This window comes from Schistocerca piceifrons, chromosome 1 (genome assembly GCF_021461385.2).
Source record: "Schistocerca piceifrons isolate TAMUIC-IGC-003096 chromosome 1, iqSchPice1.1, whole genome shotgun sequence".
Lineage (NCBI taxonomy): Eukaryota > Metazoa > Arthropoda > Insecta > Orthoptera > Acrididae > Schistocerca > Schistocerca piceifrons.
In genome coordinates this window covers 174,306,531-174,324,504 of record NC_060138.1, presented here as the reverse complement: position 1 = coordinate 174,324,504, position 17,974 = coordinate 174,306,531, and the positions used below count along the sequence as shown (strand labels likewise).

General features: G+C 38.8%; 1 protein-coding gene and 1 long non-coding RNA gene across 2 annotated transcripts in view; one reads left to right on the top strand and one right to left on the bottom strand.

The window, feature by feature from the left end:
• The window catches only part of LOC124795567, a 31,277-nt gene extending 23,782 nt beyond the window's left edge, over positions 1-7,495 (top strand). Inside the window, exon 3 of the long non-coding RNA XR_007016721.1 lies at positions 7,147-7,495. This is a non-coding gene — a long non-coding RNA (uncharacterized LOC124795567). The remainder of the gene's footprint in view (positions 1-7,146) is intronic.
• LOC124795556 (lysosomal alpha-mannosidase-like) overlaps positions 1-17,974 on the bottom strand; it is a 170,651-nt gene that overhangs the window by 12,595 nt on the left and 140,082 nt on the right. Inside the window, exon 14 of the mRNA XM_047259632.1 lies at positions 16,051-16,321. Within this exon, the coding sequence (XP_047115588.1) occupies positions 16,051-16,321 (271 nt within the window). The remainder of the gene's footprint in view (positions 1-16,050; positions 16,322-17,974) is intronic.

The following is a 17,974-nucleotide window of genomic DNA, read 5'->3' as shown; positions in this document are numbered from 1 at the left end:
ATTCAAGTATTTTATACAATGATGTGGTACATCACCAGAAGAACTTTAATCATCATGACACTGGCCATAGAATCCTAACTTCCACAACTGTGAAATATGTAAATTGTACTCAAATAAAAATTAACTAGAGAAAACTATAAAATAACAAGAGAGAATGGCTGGTTACTACTTAATTTCACAAGATAAAAATCTAAGTGCTGGAAATAGATATGCATACAACTACAAGGAACTATTCCAGCTTTTGAAACCATTAGTTCCTTCCCTTGTTGTAAACAAATGGGTTGCTCTCATACGGAATCTATTGTCCATGTAAAATACATTGACTGTCTAAATCATGTTGTGCCTACCAACAACCATTTTCAAGCACTAGACATTGACATACCTGTAGCACCTTTGAATGAAATTATAAAATACATGAAAACTGAAGATTGTTATATTATGATCACTACTGGGGCTAGAAGTGTTTTGAAAAATGAACTATGCACTGCAAAAACTAGTAAGTCACTAATAAACTCTGTTGAGGAAAAAAGACTTTTTTTTGGTGTCAGATTCTACAAAGACGTTATGCATGAATACAGAAATAAGAAAAGCCAGCAGACAATACTTAAAGATATGCAAGGCTTACCAAAATGTACATTTGTAAATGTAGACTTCAAACAAATAAGCTGCTAAACAAGACAAGAAATGCATTGTAACAGGAAGAGGATGATGTTCCCATGTCAAAAAAATTTACTGGATGCTGGAAGCAGTAAGTAGGCAAGCAGATGTAATCAGTGTTGTTCCAGCTCTTTCATTAATGCCACAAAAGCCAAAAGAAGTGATACTTTTCCCAGAACAACAGCAGAATAGACTAGAATACCACACCAATCACCATAAAAAGATTAATCATCAATAGAAGATGAAGCAGCATTCATATCCTCACCACCAGCAAAAGCAACATCACCAGATAGTGTTAAGACTTCAATCCACAAGCAAAATAGCTTCAACAATACAGTTCAAGGATTTTTACTGCAGTTAGCGTCATACAAACAGAAAAGAAAATGGTGCACCAAAACTAGGAAACAAAAATCTATTAAAATTTTTTTTAAAGAGATGTGGAGGGCTTAGGCACCAAGTGAGGTGAAACAGAAGTCCTTTTGGATGACCATTTAAAAGGAAGTACAGTCTTACGCATAAATGAGCATTGACTAAAAAGAGATGCAAGGATGTACCATTGTTATTTCTGAATTTGAAACAATAAGCAAGTTCTGTAGGAAGTGGTATGAGCATATATGTTACGACACAGCTCGATTCCAATGAAATTATATATAATAATGTGAAATCCATGGAAAAATATTTTAATACTGTGTATGTGAATTAATCAAACACAAAATGGTTATTATGTGTGCATATACTGTACATCACTATCAGACAATTTTACTGTTTTCTTGCAAAGCATTAAAATGCTGCTAAGTGAACTCCACCATCAACTAGAAACTACAGTCGTTATTGGAGATTTTAATGTTATTTTTAAAAATATGTTTGCTAAACAACAATTGATCAATCAGTTCTCGTCTTATGACAGCAACTGAATTGGAAGACAATGAGCTAGATGCATGAATAGGTCTGAAATAATATTGACCAAGTATTTGCCAACAAGGATAAATGTGAGTACATGGCTGAAGTAATACACTGGGTTCACTAATCATAGGGCAATCACACTGAGCTTAAGTATTATATCTAAATGAGGATCCAATGGTCCGTAGTAAATACAGAGATTGGAGATTTATTAATGAAGATGACATAAGAATTTTTAACCACACGTTAAAAAATATAACTTGGGACTTATAATCAATCTGTGATGTAGGCAAAAAGTTTGATTCATCTATGGTATTGTTAAGATGTTTCATTTCCAATTAAGCAAATCAAAATTAAAATTAAAACAAAGATATGGGTAACCCAGGGAATAAGAAAATCAGCAGATACCCTCATAAAGTTAAACAAACCGGCCAGTACTACTGACACACTACAACCATATGTGAAAATTTACAGGAAACTATTGTAAAGTTGCTAGGAAATTTATATCAAATATTAGGAATAGCAGTTACAAAATAAAATCAACAAGAACTGTAATAAATAGGAATATAGGCAGGTAGATGAAAAATAAATTTAAAGTGAAGGTAAAACTGTTGTGGACTCACTGCAAATAGGCAACACATTCAATACACATTACACAATTACAGCAATATAACTAATTGAAAATAAAAATAATTCCAGCCTGAGAGTGTAATTTCCCATGAATGAAATACTATTTTTCTATATCTTGTAATTGCATTTATGGTACAAGCATTAAAAATGAAAATGTCACATGGCAGCAAAGGGGTTCCAGACAAAGTAATAAAAAAATATTCAAATACACAGATTCCCAACTTGCTGATCTTATTAATATATCATTTAGCATAGAAGTCTTACCAGAAAAACTAAAAAATTCAATTGTCAAGCCAATTTACAAGATGGGTGATTAGTCTGATGTTATTAATCACCAACCTATATTGCTGTTATGTCTTTTCTGAAAATATTTGAAAGGATAATACGTGAAAGACTCATTATCTTAATCAAAACCAGATACTGGTTATGGACAAATGGTTTTAGGAAAAGTAGGTTAACTGAGACAGGCACCTACAACTTTTTAAAACTGATCATAAATTCCATAGATAATAATGAATTAAACTGCAGCCTGTATTTGGACCTATCCAAGGCATTTGATTTGCACACTATAATTTATTGCTCAGCAAACTGAGATAGCATATGAATAGTTAAAATCCTATCTTTGTGATGGGTATCAAAAGGTAGAGATACAACGTAAGGCAGAGTTCACTCATCAGCATACCAGAGTCAAGAACTAGGTGTCATTGTGCACAGCACAATACCGAGACTGTCACTGTTCTTAATATTTATAAATGACATGCCAAGCCATATGTTAGTAGCAGATACAATATTGTTTGTCGATGACCACAATCTATCAATGAAGACCTACATGAGACACTCACAGAAACTCCAGAAGAAGCAAATACCTGGAAAAAACAGTTTGGACAAACTTCAGTCATATAACAAACTAGGAACGAATCTAGAAGTAGAACTTCAGCATTGTAATAAAGAGCAGCAAACACTCCATATAACATTTTTAGAGTACAAACATTCAAGGTGTGAAATACATATAAGACTGTTCCGCAAAAAATCAAGTCAACATTGTTATGTTGTTGGAATGTTTAAATATTCCCGTAATATTAATGCAGTATTACATTTGTACTTGTGCATAGTATGCTAAGATATGGAATATTTTTTTGGGGTACTCAGAGAGTCATGACCGGTTTTTCCAATGAACTAAACATCATGACCCTACCATGTCATACCATATTTACTTAGTTAGTCAATTTCATGATCCATGGGTCACTTGCACAATGAAATATAATGATTTTGAATGAGTCATTTAATTCAAATAACAAATTAACTTATACATATGGCGACATGCTGCACCCTTTTTTTTAATATACACATGTGACATGTGAGTTAGTAATTCCTACCCACCACCTTCAATATTACAACTACAAAATTCTTCTGTGGAATAGAAAGAGAGCTCAAGGAGAAACTTCTTAATTTTGTTTTCAAATTTTACTTTATTGTCTGTCATTCATTATACCTCACAGGGAAAGAGAGAAATTTTGGTTGCACAATTGTGCACCCTTTTTTGTACTAAAGACGACCTTAATGTGGTGTAATGAATTTCAGTTTTTCTTCTGGTGTAGTAATTACCTACATCTTTGTTCTTTTTTAACTGCAGTGCACTGGTTTGCTTACAACAAACTTTATGAGGGAATAAATTTACTGTGAAGCGGCAGTCAGAAAGCCCTTCTCCTTAAACAGATGTCTGTAAGGCGACTGCTGGTGAGCAGTACATATTATTTTTACAACACAATTTTGACCAATGAAAACTTACTTTCTTAGAGATGAGTTACCCCAGAACGTTATTCTATATAACCTTATTGAATGAAAATATGCAAAATATGTCAACTTATCAATTTGCCTCTCCTCATGATTTACAACAATTCGAAGTTCAAATATGGCTGAACTAAGATGTTTTAGTAATTCCAAAATATGCCTTTCCTACTTTAAATTCTCATAAATATGGACAGCAAAAATTTTTGAAGTTTCCATCCTATTTATTATTTCAGAATGAGATTTTCACTCTGCAGCGGACTGTGCGCTGATATGAAACTTCCTGGCAGATTAAAACTGTGTGCCCAACCAAGACTCGAACTCGGGACCTTTGCCTTTCGCGGGCAAGTGCTCTACCATCCGAGCTACCGAAGCACGACTCACGCCCAGTACTCACAGCTTCACATCTGCCAGTATCTCGTCTCCTACCTTCCAAACTTTACAGAAGCTCTCCTGCGAACCTAGCAGAACTAGCACTCCTGAAAGAAAGGATATAGTGGAGACATGGCTTAGCCACAGCCTGGGGGATGTTTCCAGAATGAGATTTTCACTCTGCAGCGGAGTGTGTGCTGATATGAAACTTCCTGGCAGATTAAAACAGTGTGCCCGACCGAGACTCGAACTCGGGACCTTTGCCTTTTGCGGGCAAGTGCTCTACCATCTGAGCTACCGAAGCATGACTCACACCTGGTACTCACAGCTTCACATCTGCCAGTATCTCGTCTCCTACCTTCCAAACTTTACAGAAGCTCTCCTGCGAACCTTGCAGAACTAGTACTCCTGAAAGAAAGGATATAGTGGAGACATGGCTTAGCCACAGCTTGGGGGATGTTTCCAGAATGAGATTTTCACCTGCAGCGGAGTGTGCGCTGATATGAACCTTCCTGACAGATACGCAGGAGAGCTTCTGTAAAGTTTGGAAGGTAGGAGACGAGATACTGGCAGATGTGAAGCTGTGAGTACCGGGCGTGAGTCGTGCTTCGGTAGCTCAGATGGTAGAGCACTTGCCCGCGAAAGGCAAAGGTCCCGAGTTTGAGTCTCGGTCGAGCACACAGTTTTAATCTGCCAGGAAGTTTCATATCAGCACACACTCTGCTGCAGAGTGAAAATCTCATTCTGGAAACATCCCCCAGGCTGTGGCTAAGCCATGTCTCCGCTATATCCTTTCTTTCAGGAGTGCTAGTTCTGCTAGGTTCGCAGGAGAGCTTCTGTAAAGTTTGGAAGGTAGGAGATGAGATACTGGCAGATGTGAAGCTGTGAGTACCGGGCGTGAGTCGTGCTTCGGTAGCTCAGATGGTAGAGCACTTGCCCGCGAAAGGCAAAGGTCCCGAGTTCGAGTCTTGGTTGGGCACACAGTTTTAATCTGCCAGGAAGTTTCCTATTTATTATTTATTCACCTTGTGTTACACGTATCACTGCTGTACTGTCTCTAGATGTACAGCACAAACTATGCTTGTTTTATGTTAGATGTAAGGTCATTTACATACATGAGGAACAATAGCAGACCTCGGACTGAGCACCCGGGAAACCCACACGTTATTTCTCCCCAATCAGAGAAATCTCTCCTTTTTACATTGGTTGAATTATTGAACACAACTTTCTAAATTCTTTTGTTCAGATAGGACATTATCCATTAGTTGGTTGCACCATCAATTCCACAAAACCTCATATTATCTAGGAGAATATTGTAATTCATAGTCAAATGCCTTAGATAAGTTGCAGAAAATACCAACTGGTGCTATTTTGTTATTCAATGCTTGTAAAATTGGTAAGTGAATGTCTAAGTAGTGTTCTCAGTTGAGCAACTATTCTGAAACCCAAACTGTGATTTATTGAGGATATTATTGTTGCTTGGGTGAGATACTATTCTAGAACACACCATCTTCTCAAAAATTTTAGAAAATTATGTCAACAGTGAAACAGGTTAGTAGTTATTGACATCTTTCCCATCACCTTTCTTATGGATTGATTTGAAAATGGCATATTCCAGTCTCTCAGCGATGCAGTATATATTTAAGATAATATGGGGTGTGTTTTAAGGAAACAAATCTCTAGTACTCTATTGGAAACACATCAGATTATGATTAGCCTTTATTTTTTGGAGAATATATGAGTCTCTTAACTTCAGGAGCTAAGTTGGTGATCCACTCATGTGACTGAAATTGTGAGACTTGCTTTTTTAACAGACTGCTAAGATTTCACTATACTTTCTACTACATTTCTGAAATCTTTATTAAATTTATCTGCTACCTGTAACTGATCATTTATAGATCTTACATTTAATTCAATAGTGATGTTATACTGGTCTGTGGCCTGTCATCCTGTCTCATTTCGCTACGTTCCATGTAGCCTTAAATCAATTGTCAGAATTAGTGAGCTTCGGCAAATGGTCCATGTTCCTTGATTTTTAATAACTTTTTTGGGAATTTTCAATAGTTTTTGTAATACGCAACTACTGCTGGATCTTTACTTGTTCTTGCCAAAAATTAAATTCCCTTTTCCTTTAACTTGTTACTTTAAACCTTCTAGTAATTCGTAGTTTTTTACATGGCTGTTTAATGTATAATCTGTGTAGCTTAAGTGGAAAGCTATTTTCAAATAATGACATCAATATATCATTGAATAGATTAAATTTTATGTCACCATTTGGTTCAGCATAAATTTCACCCAGGTCATTTGTTATTAACTATTCTTAAAAACCATTTGTTCTGGAACCCTTAATTATTCGAACCAATTTCCTCCAAGGGGTATCTACACTTCTAGGCACTATTATTTAGCCTAAGTAACTCTGTATTATGAACTATGAGTGTGTTTGTTACTGGGTATATAGTTTTATTCTTGATTTGTACTTCCCCACAAAAAAAAGGTCAATTGGGCCCTACTGTCATTATCCACCTGTGTTGGAAACTTGATTCCTGAAATCAAATTTTAGGAAATAAGATCTCCACATCATTTTTCCCACCATAATCCTTTAGAAGTTCTACAGGGTTGTTATAATTGACTTGAGAGGGCCCCATGAAAAATGGGTGGTTGTAGGACAACGAAACTTAATGGAAACATTTGTAAGAACATTCAGAAGAGAAATAATGAATAAACCATTGAAAGAAATACATTTTAATTTCCATTTGAGAGGATTGCATTTGTTAACAGCATACCATGTTTATGTTCCAGGTTACAAATGCTGCTTGATGTGACGACCATCTGCACCTACGACATTCTGGAACTGCAATAGAGATACCTTTTCACAATTTTTTGTGGCGCATTTCAGACGGTGGAGCATGGAATGTTCAACTGTCTGACGCAGCTCCTCGTGCACTGCTTGACAATCGCATACAGCATATAGCACTATCAGCCATGGCAACAACAGTTTCTTCAAGAATTTATGGCAAAATTAGCAGTCAGCCTTTCCCAGGTGCAATTCCCATTGTCAGTCAATTCATACTTCTGAATCTTGTACTTTAACACTGGTGTGTAAAAGAGGACCTCTCCATATTCCTTTAAAGTGCAAATACTTGCAAAGAGCAGCATCACTATTGCTATTGTTTTGACAGAATAAATTTTATGAGTAAAGTACTATTCACCTGGTCCAGACCAATGTTAGCTCTCTGCAGCTGTGATGCACATGGATGCTTGTGTTTCAACCCTATGTCATCGTATCAGTACTGGCGCATAATGGCAAGTCATGGCAATAACACTACTAACAATGTAAATTCTGCAGTGTATGGTGTGAACATCATTCGTACAAAGTTGGACACCCATATGAAAGATAGTTTTCCATCTATACTGGCTCAAGTAGCAAAAGTGCAATTATAACCACCCATGTATTGAAATCACCACCGACTATTAGGTGTTTGCTGCTCTCTCACAAATAAGGAATCTATATTACAAACAGTTAAAAATTTCCTGGTTGGGATTTTGTGCAGTTACAAACTAAAACTGAACTATTTTACAATAATAATTCACAAACACACACACACTTCAATGTGCTGGTTACTATAAAACTTACAAGTCTCAATGTTTTTGAACTTTGTGTTATGTCTTAATACGAACAACGTTTCCTCCTATTCCCCACATTAGTTCAGCAGGAATAAGACCTTAGAGTGTAGTATTTTACATTTCACTTTTCTAGCCCTATTGTTATGTGGTGCTCAAGTAGGCACAGGAACTTCTTTGTCAAAATCTTTACATACATTCCGTATGTTCACTGTCCTCTCGCTAACACTACCACATGGCTTCACAATACTTGTGAGATGGTACTCTGTTCCTAATTTACCCTGTACCATCTGGCCTACACTCCTGCCATGGATGCTATCTAGCAGCAAGATTCTTTTCTTCCTGCTCTCTTATGGTACTGACCTACAATTAGTTTCAATGCTAGACACCCACTGCACTCTATTTTGACTTACAGTTGGACGAGTCTCTTTCCCACATACTACAGATAACAAGTCAAACTTAATAGTGTAAGCTCAAATGTTAGATGAAGAAATTGAAGAGCTGTTCCCCTTTCACCCAGTAATTTTTACCTTTATGCTGTTCCCACGAGCTTTTTACACCTTCAACCTATCTAGTTAAAATTTCACCTACTCTAATTCAGGCATAAGGGCACAAATCATTGCCTCCTGTTTGGTGATTTTCTTTTATTTCTTGGAGAGCCCGCAGTTCCATGAGAGAGTTGATGTGTGAACTATCATTTGGTGGCCTGGTCTTCCTATTTCAGGCATAGTCATGTCTCCACCATGTGGTTTTGTAGTCATCTGTTGATTTTTCATCACTGGTCCATACCTGTGGCTTCCAGTGCTCATTCACACTGCCTGGACCTGCTACCTATTGGAAGTTTGGATGTTCCATTTTGTAACCACCCAAATTAAGTGGTTCTCAAGATTCAAATTCCAACCAATGTTGGGAGACCAAGTATCTTTAATGATGCAATGTTAAATTAGTTATATGTGTAAACCTAAAAATGCAGATAAATCATCACAAAACTGGTTATGTATGATCCTGTAATAAAGGAGCTCTATTAACAGCTAATGCTGCTACCAGAAGTTTATAATAAGATTTTATGAGGCTTCCTAGTTTTTAAAAAGCATTTCTATTCTGAATGGAACAGCTATATATGATGAGTCACAGGTAGCAAATATATTTGATAATCATTTCTCAAATATAGTAGACATTTTACAGACAAATCACTCAACAGAAAAGTCACAACAGTATGTTGAAAAAGCAACTCTCATCGAATTCTATCTCATTAGTGTATCACCGAAGCCGCCTCCTGAAATTAAGAAAATTATATATTCTTCCAAAAACAAAGGTCATCTAGTTTTGATGGTGTTTCTGATAGAGTACCAAAGATTGCTCCCCTGTAATATGCCATGCTGACATTTTCCAAAATCTTTGAGAAGGTGATACATCCTAGGATAGTATCACACCTAACCAACAATGATATGAACAGCAAATCACAGTGTGGATTTCAGAAGAGTTGTTCTACTGAGAATGCCATTTAAATGTTCACTCATCAAATTAAGCAATCATTAAACAATAAAACAATGCCAATTGATATTTTCTGTGACCTATCTAAGGTCACAATATTCTCCTAGATAAATTGACGTTTTGTGGGACTGACAGTACAGCCAACCAATGGACAATCAAGAACACACAAAGTTGTACTTAATAATTCAATCAATGTAACTGGGGGCCTTATTAGGGTTCCCAAGGTCTCAATCTTAGGCCCACTATTATTCTTCATACATGTAAATTGTCTTCTATCTAATATGTAATGAGCAGATGACAACTATTGTAATCAACTGAAGCATACACACAGAAACAAAAGAAATAGTACACAATGTCCTGAAACGTATCACTGACTGTTTTGCTATGAATAGTCTCACATTTAATTTTAAAAGGACAAGACATTCAGTTCTGCACATCTACAGATACTTCATCAAAGATAAGTGTAAGACCAACTGTGACATGGTCGCATGTACAAACAGTGATCCAATACTGTCAAATGTTTTTATTCCAGTCTTTGATCACAATATCAATTCTTTAGATGATGACCGGTTTCAGTCCATAATGGCCATCCTCAGATCTTTTTTACACCATGCCATTATGGTCTTATCACTTTAGGACATGGTGTAAAAAAAGCTCTGAGGATGGCCATTATGGACTGAAACCGGTCATCGTCTAAAGAATTGATATTGTGATCAAAGACTGGAATAAAAAACATTATAAGTGTAAGACATCATTAGGAAAAAACAAATATGTTGGAAACTTCAAAATTATTAGGCGTCCATTTAAACTGGAAAAAACACATTCTGGAACTCCTAAAACAATTTAGTTCAGCCACACTTGCACTTAGAATTGCATATTTTTATTCGATAATGTCATAAGGAATAATGTTATGGGTAACTTATACTTAAGAAATGAAGTCTTCACTGTTCAAAAAGATGCTGTGAGAGTGAAGTGTGATGCACACCCACTATCACATCGCAGACATCTGTTTTAGGAGGTAGACATTCTGACGGCAGCCTCACAGAATATTTATTTCCTCATGATGTTTGCTGTAAATAATCCACTGCACTCCAGAAAGAACAATGATGTACACAATTACAGTACCAGAAGGAAAAATGACATTCATTTACTCCATATTAAGGTTGACTTCAACAAAGAAAGGGGTGCACACTGCTGCAACTAAATTTTTTGATAACTCACTAAGTGATACTATATGTCTAATAATGTACGGACAATTCTGGTTGAAAATTACAAATCATTTGGGAATAAACAACATGAGTCACTGAAAGGCAGAAGTGCTGCATTGTCGATAAGCCACAAACAAAAGGTACAGAGCTAGGCTAGCATTCAGAAAGTACTTTCTTTTTCTAGCTGTAGGAAAAATATGCATTCAAACACTTACATACACTCACTTACATACACACGCCTGTCTCCCTACATTGTGCACAGTCGACAGCCAGCTCTTTACTGGCCCACAGTGAGTGTAATGGGGGGAGGTGTGGGTGTGGAGTGGGATGGCGTGGGATGGGATGAAGGATGAAGAAAGGCGGGAGGCAGGAAGAGGGTTGTGGCAAGCGTCTAGCAGCTTGTGGGAGAGTGGGGAGCCATCTGTGGGCTAGCTACGGGTACAGGTAGAGGGGTCAGTTGGCAGACGGCTTGGCATGCGATTTCATAGTCTAGGGCTTGAGATATCAGCACACAGTTAACTGATGCAGGGATACAAACTGGGCGGGGGGTGCTGGTGAAGAGAACAGTGTACTCATATATACACATGCATGCACGCACGCACACACGCACACACACACACACACACACACACACACACACACACACACACACACACACACACACACACACAATCTGGATGGGTACAGGGGGGCAGCGATTTACCTTAGGTTTAGGCCAGAAAGGAAGGTTACGGAAGTGAAGGATGTGCTGTATGGATAACTCCCATCTGCATAGCTCAGAAAAGCTAGGGGGGGGGGGGGGGGGGGGGGGGGATGCATGTGGCACAGATTGTGAAGCAGCAATTGAAATCTCGCATGTTGTGCTCTGCTGCACATTGTGCCATTGGGTGGTTTACTTTGGTTTTGGCAACGGTTCGGTGGTGGTCTTTCATTCTATTTGACAGCTGGCTGGTTGTCATACCAATGTAAAATTCAGTGCATGGTTGCAGCAGAGCTGGTATATAACATGGCTGCTTACACAGGTGATCCAGCTTCTGATAGGGTAGTACCTGTACTTTAGCAGTTTCCCCACCAAAATATTCCTCCCATACAGCCTGGACACCCATGGTAGACGCATCTGCAGTGATGAGAACTCCCTCGCCCAATATGTTGATGGCCTCTAAAAGGCCTTTGCAGATGGTCATTACCCCCCGGACCTAATTAACAAACCAAGTTCCTGTCCCATACCTTCACACACACCTGTTCTTTGCATCTATCCCAAGAGCCAACAACAAAGAAGTGCCCCACTTGTCAGCAATGCCATCCTGGAAGTGAAACAACAACCATGTAATTCATCAGAGCTTTGAGTCTTTTTTTCATCATGCCCTGAAATGAGGGTCATCCTAACCAACACACTTCCAATCCCTGTCCAAGTGGTGCTCTGCTGCCCACCCAACCTCTGTAACATCCTAGTCCATCCCTATGTCACTTCCATTCCCAATCCCCTGCCACAGGGATCATACCCCTGTGGAAAACCCAGATGCAAGACCTGCCCAATCCACCTACTCCAGTCCCATCACAGGCTTATCCTACGCCATTAGAGGTTGGACCACCTGTGAAAGTAGCCATGTTATACACCACCTCTGCTGCAACTTCTGCAGAGTGTTTTACATTGGTATGACAACCAACCAACTACCAACTAGAATGAATGGCCAGCACCAAACTTTTGCCAAAAACAAGATGGACCACCTAGTGGCACAACATGCAGCAAAGCACAACATGCAAAATTCCATGGCTGCTTCACAATCTGTACTCTCTGGATCCTCCCCATTACCACCAGCTTTCCTGAGATGCGCAGATGGGTGCTACCCTTAGAGCACATCCTTCACTCCCACAATCTTCCTGGCCTAAACCTAAGGTAACTTACTGCTCCCCCACCCATCAATAGTGTGTGTGTGTGTGTGTGTGTGTGTGTGTGTGTGTGTTTTTACCATCTCCTGCCCATTTGTGTCCCCATTTCAGCTAGTTGTGTGCTGTTATCTCAAGCCCTATTCCATGAGATCGCATGCCATACTGTCTGCCACCTGCCCCCTCTACCTGCAGCCCCAACTAGCCCACAAACAGCTCCCCACTCTCCCAAGAGCTGCCAGACACCCCCCCCCCCCCCCCCACCCTCCAGCCCCGTCCTTGCCTCCTGCATCTCTCCATCCATCACCCCACTACAGTCATCATGGGCCAGTAAAGAGCTGCAGTCTAATGACCACAATGCAGGGAGATGTGTGTGTGTGTGTGTGTGTGTGTGTGTGTGTGTGTGTGTGTGTGTGTGTGTGTGAGTGTGTGTGTTCTTCCTATAGCTAGAAAAAGGGAATGCATTCTGAAAGCTAGCCATGCTCCACACCTGTTGTTGGTGTGCCTATCGATGACGCAGCGCTTCTGCCTTTCGGTGAGTCATCTCCCTTGTACCTAAATAATTTGAGATAAATGAATTTTATCCATAGTGGATGCTGTCAAACTCTGTGACCGTTCCTTTATGGGGTTGTAGAAAAATATCTGCTACCAATCACAATATTGTGACTGATAGCGGATATTTTTCTACAACCCAATTTGAGATAATACGCCTGACAGATAAAGTAAAGTCCGAAAACAAACTGAGAAAGTAACTCCTTGACAACTCCTCCTATTCTGTAGAATAATTTTTATTACTGTAGTGTTAATGAGTAGTTTGGGAAAAAGAAAATTTAGAAATTTTCAGCATGTAGTTACATTTAAAAATTAATTTATGATGTGTATAAAGAATAACTCATTCCACATCATCACATTATGATCCAAGTACTCCATTGAATATGAAACTAAGTAAGAAAATAAGGTATCTTAAACCAATCAACAAAAGGAATTTTACTGAATTATGCAAATATAAAAATCTTTCCAAGAAGAAGTAGAACTACTACACAGCTTCCATTCCAAGGCTCTTCCTTGGTCAATGTTCAGAATATTTCCCCAAATTCCTTTCAGAATCATCAGCTTTTAAGAATCTGATGAATGTTTGGTGGGTGTAAAGGTCTGTCAATGAAAAAATATAAAAATTATTCTGGAGGGGAAAAAAATCAACCTTTAACATCTTTTTTCCATCAATCACAGGCATTTCTTCTTCCTGACATTTTGGCAGTGTGAACACCTAGCACTTTCATGGGAATTGTAGCTCTGATTGCTCAATGAGTCTACACCTTAATTTACATCTCTGTTTTGTGCCAAAATGCATTTGGCTAGTTTCAGGAAATGCTTAATCACTCAAACACTTTGCAATGCAAAAATGTAAATCTAAACTGAGATGTACACTAACAGACCAAAAAGCACTCAGTAACCCTGAAAACAGTAGGTACATGTGTTGCAAAATATCGGGATGAAGAAATGTTAGTGGACATAGGCCAATAAGTCTCAAGATCAGTTATCAGGTAAATTCTGCCATTTAATGGAGGAGTGCTTCAGTTTACAACACAAGCAACTCATTTCTTGTGGCAATATTATGAAAAGGAAAGTTGTCACTCACCATATAGCAGAGATGCCGAGCGCAGATAGGCACAACAAAAAGACTGTCACAAATGAAGCTTTGTCAAAAATAACCCCCCCCCCCCCCCTACACACACACACACACACACATATTCAAACGCATCTCACACACACGACTGCAGCCTCAGGCAACTGTAGTCACACTGAGAGCAACAGCACCAGTGCATGATAGGAGGGGCAACTGGGTGGTGGTAAAGGGGAGGCTGGGGCATGGAGAAGGATAGTAGGGTAAGGGTGGCGGACAGTGCAGTGCTGCTGGGGAGCACGCAGGGATGAGGTGGATAGAGGGTAGGGCAGCTATGTGCTGTCAGGAGGTTAGATGGTGGGCAGGGGAGAGGTGGGGAAGGGTGGGGTAGCAGAAAAGGAGAGAAGTAAAAATACTGGTGCAATGGTGGAATGAGGGCCATATAGTGCTGGAATGGGAACAGAGAGGTTGGATGGGTGAGGACAATGACTAACGAAGGTTGAGGCCAGCAAGATTATGGGAACATAGGATATACTGCAGGGAAAATTCCCACCTGCGTAATTCAGAAAAGCTGGTGTTGTTGGGAACGAAACATATGGCACAGGCTGTGAAGCAGTCATTGAAATGAAGGATGTCTTGTTTGGCAGTATGCTCAGCAACCAGGTGGTCCACTTATTTCTTGGCCACAGTTTGTCAGTGGCCATTTATGTGGTTGTCATGTCCACATAGAATGCAGCACAGTGGTCACAGCTTAGCTTGCTGATCTCATGCCTAGTTTCACAGGTAGCCCTGCCTTTGACGGGATAGGTTTTGCTTGTGATCGGACTGGAGTAGGTGGTGTGAGGATGTGTGGGGCTGGTCTTACATACAGGTCTATATACTCATCCATCCCTACACAACTCCTGCTTCCAACCCCATACCTCATGGCTTATACACCTGGAATAAACCTAGATGTAAGACCTGTCCCATACATCCTCCCACACTATCTACTCCAGTCCAGTCACAAACATCACCTATCCCATCAAAGGCAGGGCTACCTGTGCAACCAGTCATGTGATCTACAAGCTAAGCTGCAACAACTGTGTTGCATTTTATGTGAGCATGACAACCAACAAGCTGTTTGTCCGTATCAATGGCCACTGACAAACTGTGGCCCAAGAAATAAGTGGACCATCCGGTTGCTGAGCAGCTGCTAAACATGACATCCTTCATTTCATTTCAATAACTGCTTCACAGCCTGTTCCATATGGTTTCTTCCCACTAACACCAGTTTTCCTGAATTGCGCAGGTGGGAACTTTCCCTGCAATATATCCTAGGTTCCTGTAACCCTGCTGGCCTCAACCTTCAATAGTCCTTGTCATCAGCCATCCAACCTCTCTGATCCCATTGCACCAGTATTTTTACTTCTCTCCTTTTCTGCTACTCTGCCCTTCCCCACCTCTCCCCTGCCCTCCGTCTAACCTCCAGATGGCACATAGCTGCTCTACCCTCTCTCCAACTCGTCCCTGTGTGCTCACCAGCAGCACTGTCCACCACCCCTACCCTGTGTGGTTTTTGACAAAGCCCTTATGGGCCGAAAGCTTTGTTTGTGACAGTCTTCTTTTTTGTGCCTATCTGCAACTCAGCATCTCCACTACTTGGTGAATGGCACCTTTCCTTTTCATAGTATTGTTACATTCCATCCTGGATTTTCTATTGTTTTATTTCTTGTGAGAAAGATATAACACTGGAGGTCATTTTAATTATTCAAAATATTTCTATACCAAATCAGAGTAGTCTGATCATTCTTCACCACATCTAAACTTATATCGACATCAAGCTGTTATACTTTACACATTATTAACTTTTTTAGAAATAAATCATATTACCATTAGTTCTATCTCTCCATCCTTTATACTAGATCCTCCTTGAGCTCTGTCAGGTATGACTGCCAACTCTGCATCCTTGTCCCGTATGAGAATTCTTGTTGTCACAGGGTAGTAATTTCCTGCAATTGGTTCAGCGTTGCTGAGATTCCAAGTGGGTCGGTAATTACGCTTACGCCATTGGAGTTCTCTGCCATTTGAGTCAGTATAAAATACGCCCCAATTTTGAATTGAGGAACTAAACTTGGTAATTACTTCTTTGCCAATATTATCCCTGAAATTAAGGTAAGTACTACTTAACATTTTGTGCACAAGAGCAATTTTACTTCCTACAGGATATAAAAACGATTAAAGCATGCCAGGTACAAAAATTTAACTGAGTATCAAAAGAGTTTAACGATTTTCTATGCAGATTAAAGGTATACAGAGTGTCTCAGCTTGCACAGATATTCAAATAGTTTTCATTATTTAAAGAGAAAAACAACCACAGTCTAAACACACTACGCAGGGCCACCAACAATTTTTGGATGTGGAAAAGCAGGTAAAAGTTACAAATTTGACAAAAAGTGGCTAACTTTATTAAGGATGTGACAACATCTATTTCAAAAAGAACATTATTGATTTAAACGAAATACTCTACCAAAAAGGACACTTAAAAACAAAATTAACTGTTTGCATATAAGAAAAAAATAATTTCTTTAACCTTTAATCTAATGTCTGTCAAAATTGACTTGCTTCAAATGTGTTTTACCTTTTTATTCTTGTATAAAGAGAAAAAATTCAATATACCACATAGATACTGATAGGAAATGAATGATTTTGGACATGATTTGGCCACTGATTCCTGTAATTAGATAATTTGTCTACAATTTACAAACTTTCTAACATTACTAATAAATATGATAATGCATGTATTGAAAGTAAGATAAGATTAAAAAATTAGCATGTAACTGCACAGAAAATTACATTGGAGTAATTAACTCTTAATTCTTTGATTTTTTGTTAAAAATGGTGTCATACAAACACTTTTACTTTCATCACTTTTACACTAGAGAGCATCTTTAATTTTGTTTCCGATTCTGAACTACTTTTTGGACCTGCAGAGCACCTGTCAACATAGCCTGGGAATGTCTTGCCTTTTAAAAGTCTTTCTTATGTACGGCAACCATAAGTCTCATTAGTTTCATTGGCCAACTTATTAGGTGCCATAACTCTTTTCTATTAATGCCTTTTTTTGTTTTTGTTTAAGTATTGCTTCCAGTGATGAAATCCCCTTTTTCTCAGATGTAAGTTTTTGATGACTTCTTGCTGACCTACTCTTCGTTCCTCTTCATATTTTGTTTTTACTTTTCTTCCTTCTTTCTTCTTCTGGACAGTTCTGGAATTTCTTATAACAGTGCACCAAAGAAAGCAAGAATAGCTGTAAGATATCTTGTTGATGCAGAAAACCTTTCAATCTCATCATTCCTGTGAGACAGAGCCAAAGCTGCTTTCACCACATTACATGACTGTGGACATTTTGATTCTCCTGTCATACAGTTCCTACCAATAAACTGGTTCCAATAACTGTCAATTGCAGTTTGTGTTGTATTTGAATTTCTGCTGGTTTCCAACAGGAGAAGTTTCCATTCACCTACTGGCTGAGCACAATCAATATCCAGCAGTAATGCTTTTGCAGTGCTTCCAAAATCATTGACACTTTCTGATCATGTTCTGTTCCATCGTTGAAGACACTGGAACTGCTCCAGATTCCTCGAACCTGCTGTGTTGTCTTTAAGATGAGCATATTTAAATGCATCAGTACAATATTTCTAAACAAGCATCTAGGACTGAAGCCCGTCCTTTTCAAATAGCTTATGGAGAACTGCTGTAACAAAATCATCGTAAAACAGTCTTGTTGAGGCAGAAAATTGGATTCTTGTGAAAT